General features: G+C 46.5%; 1 protein-coding gene across 1 annotated transcript in view; it reads left to right on the forward strand.

Annotated features, from left to right (window-relative positions):
* Positions 1-747: 747 nt before the first annotated feature.
* TMEM144 (transmembrane protein 144) overlaps positions 748-12044 on the forward strand; it is a 52207-nt gene continuing 40910 nt past the window's right edge. Inside the window, exons 1-2 of the mRNA XM_040332309.1 lie at positions 748-892; positions 7457-7632. Of these exons, the coding sequence (XP_040188243.1) occupies positions 7491-7632 (142 nt within the window). The 5' untranslated portion in view covers positions 748-892; positions 7457-7490. The remainder of the gene's footprint in view (positions 893-7456; positions 7633-12044) is intronic.

Here is a 12044-nt window from a genome sequence, read left to right on the forward strand (position 1 = left end):
TCATTTACCGCAATGCACGTCGGGAAATTTTCCCGACGGAGCATGCACAGTATGTTCGGCGCGGGAACGCGCCTAATTTAAATAACCCACGCCCCTACGGGATCATTTAAATTACGCGCGCTTACGCCTGCCCCTTTTACGAAACGCCGCCACAAATTACGGAGCAAATGCTTTGTGAATGAAGCGTAGCTCCAGTAATTTACGGAGGTGTAGCGTAAAAACAGTACGCTGCGCCGCCGTAGCAGTGTGCGCCCCTACCTGAATCTACCCCAGTGTCATTAGGGTTGCCACATCATCCCTTTAATCCAGGACACACATTAATTACAAGGTGGTAATTAAACTTGGTGGCTTATCTGCATTAATCAGCCTCAGAACCTGTGTCCTGATAATGTGGCAACCCTAATTGTCATATATGTGAACCAAAAATTCCTGTTCTTCCTGGAAATGTGTGCAATGAATATGGAAAGGTGTATAGCAATGTGCAAAGGGGGAATTTAGAGCTTTCAGTGCTAACATGTTCTCACACCCCTGTAACAGCTCAGCGTTTTATATATAGCGTGTGGTGGAATCTATCTGGACCATCGTTATCTTTGCTCTGATGTACCTAGATTACTAATCGTCCCTCACTAAAGGAAACACAACACCTCTCCAAATACAAAAGCTAACCTCAGCTCTGTGCTATCCTCCAATCAGCACACAGTAATCAGGGCGAGAGAGCAGGTGAGGTCACATGACAGGCAAAGCTTCTCTCCGATCACAAGACTCGTCTGGGAGGTGAGCCAGGACAATGCTCAGCAGCTGTCATGTGACCCGGAAGTAAGTCATGTGATCTGTTCAGGTTACAATGAGGAAACAAAGCTCACAGAAGTCTATGGTCTGGATACTAACAAAGGTAGGTGAGCTCATCCTTCCACAGAGGGGTCATACATCTCTATTCGTTTGTTTTTATTTTGCTGTACTAAGAGTCTGCAGAGATATCATAGAGGGAGTGTGTGTATGTTGGGAATAGACTAGATCTTTCATATCTGGAGAGTTCTGGTTACAGAATCAGAGGTACAGTGACCCCAGGTATTTGATCCCCACATTTCCTGTGCTGCTGGAAGCATGAACAACATGTACTGTTGTTTAGGACATGGATGGATCTGGAGTGGTGTACAGAATACAAGTTACGGTAGCTGTCTTTAACCACTTCAGCCCCGGAAAAATGTACCCCCTTCCTGACCAGAGCACTTTTTGCGATTTGGCACTGCATCGCTTTAATTGACAACTGCACGGTCGTGCGATGTTGCACCAAAACAAAATTGACATCCTTTTTTTCCCACATAGAGCTTTTTTTTGGTGGTATTTGATCACCTCTGCGGTTTTTATTTGTTTGCGCTATAAACAAAAGAAGAGCGACAATTTTGAAAAAAAACACTACTTTTTTACTTTTTGATTTAATAAATATCACAATAAACAAAAATAAATAAAAATTCTTCAGTTTAGGCCGATATGTATTCTTCTACATATTTTTGGTAAAAAAAATCGCAATAAGCGTATATTGATTGGTTTGCGCAAAAGTTATAGCGTCTACAAAATAGGGGATAGTTTTATTGCATTTCTTTTTACTAGTAATGGCAGAGATCTGCGTTTTTTTTTTTTTATCATGAACGTGACATTGCGACGGACATATCGGACACTTTTGACACATTTTTGGGACCTTTCACATTTATACAGCGATTAGTGCTATAAAACTGCACCGATTACTGTGTAAATGTGACTGGCAGGGAAAGGGGTTAACACTAAGGGGTAGAGGTCGACCGATATATCGGTCGGCCGATATATCGGCCGATATTTGGCCGTTTTTAAGAAATCGGCATCGGCCGATTATTGTAAAAAAATCTGCCGATTTTCGGCTGCCGCGCTAAAACCCCGCTCCACCTACAGCAGCACGAGAAATGAATCCTTCAGCCACGCTGCTGGTAGCCTGCGCGCCGGCCCCGCCCCCCTTACCTCGGCGGGCTGTAGCAGAAAGCAAACTTGTCACAAGCCCGAGCAGCTGCAGTACAAGTTGTCTGCGCAAAGAGATCACAAAAGCTTCCTGCATGCTGGGACGTTGGCGGGATTACTGAACATGGGCTCTAGGCTACGGCTCCAGCCGTAGCCTAGAGCCCATGTTCAGTAATCCCGCCACCGTCCCAGCATGCAGGAAGCTTTTGTGATCTCTTCGCGCAGACAACTACTGCAGCTGCTCAGGCTTGTGACAAGTTTGCTTTCTGCTACAGCCCGCCGAGGTAAGGGGGGGCGGGGCCGGCGCGCAGGCTACCAGCAGCGTGGCTGAAGGATTCATTTCTCGTGCTGCTGGAGACTGGGGTAATGTACAGTATTCCTATCATCTCTGATAGGTGCCTCGGCTCTCTAGTGATTGTACATAGTACTCCAACTCACGTGGGAGCTCACAGGTGTCATCCAATGGACAGTGCTGGAGGGAACAGTGTGTACATGTTAGAGCACACCCCTCTCCTGTATACACACTCATTTTATATATATCCATCCCCACCCACGGCCAGCTCCATCCATCCACCCCCCTCTACAAAGCATCTCCCACCCACGGCCAGCTCCATCCATCCATCCCCCTTCACAATGCATCCCCCACCCACGGCCAGCTCCATCCATCCATCCCCCTTCACAATGCATCCCCCACCCACGGCCAACTGCATCCATCCATCCCCCTTCACAATACATCCCCCACCCACGGCCAGCTGCATCCATCCATCCCCCTTCACAATGCATCCCCCACCCACGGCCAGCTCCATCCATCCATCCCCCTTCACAATGCATCCCACGGCCAGCTGCATCCATCCATCCCCCTTCACAATGCATCCCCCACCCACGGCCAGCTGCATCCATCCATCCCCCTTCACAATGCATCCCCCACCCACGGCCAGCTGCATCCATCCATCCCCCTTCACAATGCATCCCCCACCCACGGCCAGCTCCATCCATCCCCCTTCACAATACATCCCCCACCCACGGCCAGCTCCATCCATCCATCCATCCCCCTTCACAATGCATCCCCCACCCACGGCCAGCTGCATCCATCCATCCCCCTTCACAATACATCCCACGGCCAGCTGCATCCATCTATCCCCCTCCACAACACATCCCCCACCCACACCCAGCACCATTCATCCATCCCCCTCCACAATGCATCCCCCACGCACAGCCAGCACCATCTTTCCCCCTCCACAACGCATCTCCCACCCACGCCCAGCACCATCCATCCCCCTCCACAACGCATCCCCCACCCACGCCCAGCACCATTCATCCACCCCCCTCCACAATGCATCCCCCAGGCACAGCCAGCACCATCTTTCCCCCTCCACAACGCATCTCCCACCCACGCCCAGCACCATCCATCCTCCTCCACAATGCATCCCAATCCAAAAATCGGCCCAAAATATCGGCCGCAAAAATCGGCCTCATATATCGGCCATCGGCTGCCCCGATTTCTAAATATCGGCATCGGCATCGGCCAGAGAAAAACCCATATCGGTCGACCTCTACTAAGGGGCACTGAAGGGGTTAAATATGTTCCCTAGTGAGTGATTCTAACTGTAGGGGAAGGAGACCGATCTGTGTTCCTCTGTACTGGGAACTAAGGATGAGCTCTGGCTTGTTCGCACAGTACACGTGCAGAGCCCGCCAGGAAGTCGGCACCCGCGCTGAGCTAATCACAGCCAGGGAGACATTTCCCCATCTCTGCAGCCGAGCATCGGACAATGTCTCCCTGGCTGTGATTAGCGCAGTGCGAGTGCCGACTTCTAGGCGGGCTCTGCACGTGTACTGTGCGAACATGCCAGGGCTCATCCTTACTGGGAACACACCTTGGTCTCCTCACCTCTGACAGGACCTGGATCTGTGTGTTTACACGCACAGATCCACGGTCCTGCCGTGATCGCGGGTGCAATGGGCGCCAGGCACGTGCATTGGGTCCCGAGCGATGCCGCACTCCCCCTAGACAGCCGGGAAGCCCAGGACGTCATATGAGGATGACTATGGGCGGGTAGGGAAGTGGTTAAAGGCTGAAGGTTTTTTATGCATCCAAAGAATGATCTCCATCAAGCGATGTGCATGAGAGCCGGGTCTCTCGCTCCTCATTGGCTGAGATGCAGCGGCAGAAGACTTTTTTATGTTAGCCTATATGTCAATGCACACATAGGTGTTTAGGGGTAGAAATCTGCACCAAATCGCACTCAGGAGAGGAGCGATTGGACAGAAATAGTGCCCAAACACACCTAAACATTAGATGTGTTTAGAGCTTTAGCGTTCTTTTCAGTGGTCAGAATAAGATAATATTCTGGCCAATCAAATTAATGAATGCTCAGTCACTTGACACGCCTGACCAAGTCTAAAGGCGCCTAAATGTGTTTGAAAAAGAAAGCTTCAGGCACACTTTTTACGCTGCTGTCAAGAGAAAGGCGATTGAAGCCAGTGTGAGGTCAGCTCAGATCGTGATCTCTCCAATTAGTCTGACCATCCAATCCCCCCACCCTCTCTGATCCTGTCTGTGTTTTTATACACACGTGTATTACATGTTGTCTTAAAAAAGTTTGTCAGCATTTAGGCCCCTTTCAAACGGGTGCCTCCCTTAAGCGGGATCCACTTGCTCAGGAAGAGATCTCTTTGCTGATCCCCGCTGAGCAGGGGTATGATAGGTCAGTGTCAGCTCTGCTATGCCCACCCTTGTCTATGGAGCAATTGGATGGAAACGGGCCGCCTGTCCGTTTTTCATGCAATGCCATCCAATCCGCCTAATGGATGGGGTATAGATCTTCCATTTGTCTGGTTTTTTTTTTGCAGACAGGAACAGATGTCAATGGATGTCACACTGTAGAAGAGACTGGAGGGTCTGATCAGGTCTGCCTGAAAAACTGACAGGCGAACCTGACTGTGAAAGGGGCCCTATGGATAGCTAATGCTTGGTTATAGGTTTCTTATTCAGGCTGGATGGATATAATTCTCTGTTTGTTCTGTTTATATCAGGGGTTGACAAATTTGCTTGGAATCTAGGAGCCAGGTAAAAAAGTTAGGAGCCAGAAAACGCGCCCCGTCCCGACGAGCTTGCGCGCAGAAAGCGAACACATACGTGACCAGCGCCCCCATATGTAAACGGTGTTCAAACCACACACGTGAGGTATCGCCGCGATTGGTAGAGCGAGAGCAATAATTCTAGCTCTAGACCTCCTCTGTAACTCAAAACATGCAACCTGTAGATTTTTTTTAAACGTCGCCTATGAAGATTTTAAAGGGTAAAAGTTTGTCTGCATTCCACGAGCGGACGCAATTTTGAAGCGTGACATGTTGGGTATGAATTTACTCGGCGTAACATTATCTTTCATAATATTAAAAAAAAAATGGGGATAACTTTACTATTGTCTTATTTTTTAATTAAAAAAAGTGTAATTTTTTCATCAAAAAAGTGCGCTTGTAAGACCGCTGCGCAAATACGGCATGACAGAAAGTATTGCAACGTTTGCCATTTTATTCTCTAGGGTGTTAGGATAAAAAATATATATAATGTTTGGGGGTTCTAATTAGAGGGAAGAAGATGGCAGTGAAAATAGTGAAAAATGACATTAGAATTGCTGTTTAACTTGTAATGCTTAACTTGTAATACCAACGGCCACCACCAGATGGCGCCAGCTCACATCTGGTGGTAATAACTTGTAATACCAACGGCTCACCACCAGATGGCCCCAGCTCAAAAAAAATAAAAAAAATAAAAAAATTGTTTTTTTTTTTTTTTTTTTTTTTTTTTTTACCCCCCCTTCCAAGCCAAGTCGCCAGGGCCCCATTTCTAGTCGCCATGGCGACCTGGCGCCCGGGATTTGTCGAGCCCTGGTTTATATAAATGTGACACTTCATTTCCTCCTGCTCAGTGTCTGCAGAGCTCCACTTACATTGTTCTGTATGCTGTTTGTTTATGTTACAAAAAAGTGTAAATAAGTACGTTTCTTCTTCACTAATGGGCACTGATGATGAGGCATTCGTGGCACTGGCAGGCATCACTGATGGGCACAGAGTACCATCCCTAATGGGGACTGATGGGTATCCCTAGTGGTCACCAGTGGGCATCCTCAATGTGTCTGCATTGAAAATTAATGCGCTGATTATCACTCTCTGATGAGGACACCCTATGTAAGGGGGTACTATGACGGGGGAACCTTATATAATAGGGCACTCTGGAGCCAAGTGACGTAAGGGGGCACACCGATGGGAGACACCAGATGTAAGGGGGCCTTCCTTTGCAAAAACCTGATATAAGTGGACACTCTGATGGGAATACCTGATGTAAGGTTGCATGCTGATGGGAACACATTATTTAAGGGGGCACACTGATAAGGACACCCGATTTATGTGGGTAGTCTGATGGGGGCACCCAATGTAATGAATTAGTTTGGTCGGGGCACCTGATGCAAGGGGGAACATCCAGTTTTCATTTACAGAGTAATACCAGAGTGTGTGGAGGAAACAATAACAAAAGCACCAGAGAGCGTGGCCTGTGCCAAAAAAAGGAAAGTAGATGCGTACAATCTTTCATGGCACAGACTTGAGATTCGGACCTTGGCTGGAAGAAAATTTTAGTGACTAGACCTCCTTGATTTTGAATTCAATACCCCTGCTCTATGGCAATGCTTAAGGCCCTGACAGGATGGACAATATAAAGCTAATATAAAGCTAATTTCCTGTACATGGGAGGGATGTGATTGTATTTAAATTTTGTTTAGGAGGAAATTGGGTTGTCTGCGATGGCAAGCTACAATGCTCTTATCCCTTAGACCCCTTTCACACTGAGGGCGTTTTGCAGGCATTATAGCATTAGAAATAGCGCCTGCAATCTGCCCTTAAACTGCTGCTCTATTCACCCCAGTGTGAAAGCCCGAGGGCTTTCACACTGCAACGGTGCGCTGTCAGGGCATCATTAAAAAGTCCTGCCAGCAGCTTCTTTGGAGCGCATTAGCAGCAGTGAACTCATCGCTGCTAATGCGCTCCAGCCCATTGAAATCAATGGGCAGCGCCACGGTACTGTCGGCAATACGGCGCTGCAGCAGCGCATTGCCGGCGGTATTAACCCTTTCTCGGCCGCTAGCGGGGGTTAAATGCTCCCCGCTAGCGGCCGAAATGCGCCACAAATCCGACGATAAAATAGCGGTGTTTTACCTCTATTTTACTGTCGACGCTATGGGCGTCGGCAGTGTGAAAGGGGTCTTAAAGACAATTTCAACAACAGTTGACCTCTTGTAGAAACATTCGGTTCCACCCCTTCCTCAGACCCAATATTTACACCCATTAAGCATAGTGATATTGTGCATAATGATAACAAAATGTAATTTACCTGCATGCTTGAAATAAAGCAAATACTTTTTCTGTATTCCTTATTACATGTGTTTTGTTTTTTATTCGTTTTTTTTAGACTCCGTAAATACAGAAACACCAGAGAAAAAGCCATGGAGTTCTGGATCACTGATACCAATCATACTGTCCACAGTAACAGTTCCAATCTGGCAATTGGCTTTGCATCTTCTGCCATATCCGTTATTTTGTTTGGATCAAATTTTGTGCCAGTGAAGAAGTTTGACACTGGAGATGGTATGTGATTTTTTATGTAACCATGCATTCTGCTGCTGGATTAAAGCGGAGGTTCACCCATACATAACTATTTTTCCCCTTAGATGGATGCTCGTTTTTTCTAGGGGAATCGGCTAGCTGTTTTAAAATATGAGCTGTACTTACCGTTTACGAGATGCATCTTCTCCGCCGCTTCCGGGTATGGGCTGCGGGACTGGGCGTTCCTTCTTGATTGACAGTCTTCCGAGAGGCTTCCGACAGTCACATCCATCGCGTCACGATTTTCCGAAAGAAGCCGAATGTCGGTGCGCAGGCGCAGTATAGAGCCGCACCGACGTTCGGCTTCTTTCGGCTACGAGTGACGCGATGGATGCGACCGTCGGAAGCCTCTCGGAAGACTGTCAATCAAGAAGGAACGCCCGCTCCCGAAGACCCATTCCCGGAAGCGACAGAGAAGATGCATCTCGAAAACGGGTAAGTACTGCTCATATTTTAAAACAACTAGCCGATTCCCCTAGACCGAACGAGCATCAATCTAAGGGGAAAAGGTAAAAAAATTTATAAATGGGTGAACTCCCGCTTTAATATATATTGTTTGTTACAGGCACTTTTATAGCGCTGTCAATTCACACAGCACTTTACATATATATTATACATTCACATCGGTCCCTGCTCTCAAGGAGCTTACAATCTAAGAAGCCTAGTACACACGGGCCTAATGTCGGATGACATCGGCCAGTTCAATATAAGGCTGGCTTCTGTCGAAGGGGCATGACCGAAAAAGGTCTGCAGATCAGCCCTCTCAGCCATTGACTGGAGTGTTCTAGCAGGGGAGAAGTCCCCCCGCCAGAACACAATAGTACAGCAGGGGAGATTGTTGTACTAACATTACATGGTTAGTATAGCAGCTATTCCTAAACTGTCCGTTTTTTTCTTTTCTTCTTTTTTTTTTTTCAGCACTGCAGAGTTGAATAAAAAGAAATTGGTAGTGTGTACCAGGCTTAACTCACATTCATACATCCACATACTAGGGACCATTAAGACAGGAGCATATTAACCCACCAGCATACAAAGAGGGTTCGATAAACTATACAGGGTGAAGCGTAAGCTTGTATATTTCTGTGCAAAATTTGCGCACAGAACCCATAATAAATTGAGGATTGCTCAGGAAGCGCGTGTCAGCTTTCTGATGCCCTCACATTGAAGCCGAGTTCAGGATAGCTCACGGAAACAAGGTTCCAGCTTCATTACAATGGTTTCAAGGCTTGTCTCATGGAAGGGAGAGGGGGTGTTCCACGGGCGTGCTAACTAACCAAGGGAACAATGGCAGCTATGCTTAGCCACTGCCCTGCTAAAGTAATACCCACTAATACAGACTGCTTGTGGGGAGGAACAGAGATGATGTCAATGAAAGGAAAAAAAATTAACTCTACAGGGTGTGTGAACATGATTTTCTGGAGATAATCAATACTATTCAGTAGTCTAATACCTACAAAAACTGTAATGCCACGTACACACGATCGTTTTTCGGCATGAAAAAAAAAACGTTGTTTTTCAGCATGTCCAAAAAAACAAATTTTTCCAACTTCATCTTTGAAGTTGCCCACACACCATCGCTTTAGAAAAATGATGAAAAATGCGCGGTGACGTACAACGGCACTCTAATGGGGAATTTATATTCGCCTTTGGGCTGCTTTTAGCTGACTCCTTGTTAGTAAAAGACGATTGGCGCTTTTTTGTCTGTTACAACTTTTACAGCCATGTCCAATCACGGCTGATCACAATGTAAACCGGAAGAGCCGTTGATCGGCTCTTCCTCACTCGCGTCTGGAAGAACGAAAGTAGAGGATAGCCGATTGGCGGCTCTCCTGATAGAGGGTATACGCTGATTATTTATCAGCGTAGCCCCCCCCCTGCTGATGCCCACACTGGACCACCAAGGAAGCCACCAGGACCACCAGGTAAGGGGGCAATGTGGATGGCCAGGTATTTACCACTTGGCCATTTACATGTTAATTTTTTTTTTTGCAATAGATGCCAATCAGTGCCCAAAAATGGGCACTGACTGGCAACATTTAAAAAAGTGCCCAGCAATGCCACCATCAATGCCACCCTCGGTGTCCATCAGTGCCATCTCTCAGTGACCATCCATGCCCATCAGTGCCACCTCATTGGTGCTACCTTATCCGTGCCCATCAGTGCCGCCTTATCAGTGCAGCCATATCAGTGCCCGTAATTGAAGAAGAAAATTTACTTATTTACAAAAAAATTAACAGAAAAAAATAAAAACTTTTTTTTTTTTATTTCTGTCTTTTTTTTTTAGTTTTTGCGCAAACAAATAAATAATCACAGAGGTGATCAAATACCACCAAAATAATTCTCTATTTGTGGAAACAAAATGATAAAAAAATTGTTTGGGTACAGTGTAGCCTGACCGCGCAATTGTCATTTAAATTGCGACAGCGCTGAAAGCTGAAAATTGGCTTGGGCAGGAAGGTGCGTAAGTGCCTGGTATGGAAGTGGTTAAACACAAACTGCTGACACAGGAATGTGAAGATTTACTCTACTATTGGCTATTCGTACAGGTCAACAAATTATACCATGAGACTTCATGATCCATTCACTTATTATATAGGTGAAAAGCACAAGGTGCACAAAGGAAAGTTTTAATGCTTTTGGATGAAGGATATGGAGCGTTCACCCTGAATATTAATATTCTATGCATTGATTGTACTTATCATATAACCCTTAAATATATATAATGCAATACTGCAACGACATATACACTCACCAGCCACTTTATTAGGTACACCTTGCTAGTACCAAGTTAGACTCCCTCTTGTCTTCAGAACCGCCTTAATTCTTCCTGGCATAGATTCAACAAGGTGTCGGAAACATTCCTCAGAGATTTTGGTCCATATTGATATGATAGTATCACGCAGTTGCTGCAGATTTGTCGGCTGCACATCCATGAATCCCCTGTTCTACCACATCCCAAATGTGTTCTATTGGATTGAGATCTGGTGACTGTGGTGGCCATTGGATCACATTGTCATGTTCAAGAAACCATTTTGAGATGATTTGAGCTTTGTGACATGGTGCATTATCCTGCTGGAAGTAGCCATGGGAAGATTGGTACACTGTAGTCATAAAGGGATGGACATGGCCAGCAACAATACTCAGGTAGGCCGTGGCATTTAACTTTAAATGATATTCAATTGGTACTAAGGGGCCCAAAGCGTGCCAAAAAAATATCCCCCACACCATTGCACCACCAGCCTGAACCGTTGATACAAGGCTGGATGGGTCCATGCTTTCATGTTGTTTGTGACAAATTCTGACCCTACCATCTGAATATCGCAGCTGAAATTGAGACTCATCATAAGGACATTTAAAACCAAAATCGAAAGATGAGGTAAGTGAAGGAGGACTGCACTAAGGTAAAGAAAGCTATTTAGGGAAACAAAATTTTTCCTTTACAACCTCTTTAACCACTTCCATACCAGGCACTTGCGCACCTTCCCGCCCAAGCCAATTTTCAGCTTTTAGCACTGTCGCACTTTGAATGGCAATTGCGCGGTCGTGCGACGTGGCTCCCAAACAAAATTGGCGTCCTTTTTTTCCCACCAATAGAGCTTTCTTTTGGTGGTATTTGATCACCTCTGCGATTTTTTTTTTTTTTTTTTTTTTTTTTTTTTTTTTTTTTTTTTTTTTTGCGCTAAACTAAACTAAAAAAAGACTGAAAATTTTGAAAAAAAAATACGTTTTTATTTTTTTCTGTTAATTTTTTTTACAAATAAGTACGTTTTCTCTTTCAATTACGGGCACTGATATGGCGGCACTGATGGGCACCGATGAGATGGCACTGATGGACATCGATGAGGTAGTACTGACGGGCACAGATGAGGTGGCACTGATTGGCGGCACTGATGGGCACTCATGGGCGGCACTGATGGGCACTCATGGGCGGCACTGGGCACTCATAGGCGGCACAGATGGGCACTCATGGGCGGCACTTATGGGTGGCACTGATGGATACTTATGGGTGGCACAGATGGGCACTGATAGGTGGGCACTGGGCATGGATGGACACTGTGGGGTGGCACTGATGGACACTGTGGGGTGGCACTGATGGACACTGGGGTGGCACTGATGGACACTGTGGGGCAGCACTGATCTACCCATGTTGCCAGTCAGTGCCCATTTGTGGGCACTGATTGGCATCTTTTTTTTTTTTTCAATACTTTTTTTTTTAATTTGCCCTTCCCTGGTCCAGGGTGGGCTTCCCTGGTGGTCCATGTGGCGATCCGAGGGGGGGCTGCGCTGATAAACAATCAGCGCGAACCCCCCCTGTCAGGAGAGCCGCCGATCGCCTCTCCTTTACTCGCGTCTGTCAGACGCGAGTGAGGAAGAGCCATCAACGGCTCTTCCTG

This window comes from Rana temporaria, chromosome 1 (assembly GCF_905171775.1).
Source record: "Rana temporaria chromosome 1, aRanTem1.1, whole genome shotgun sequence".
NCBI lineage: Eukaryota > Metazoa > Chordata > Amphibia > Anura > Ranidae > Rana > Rana temporaria.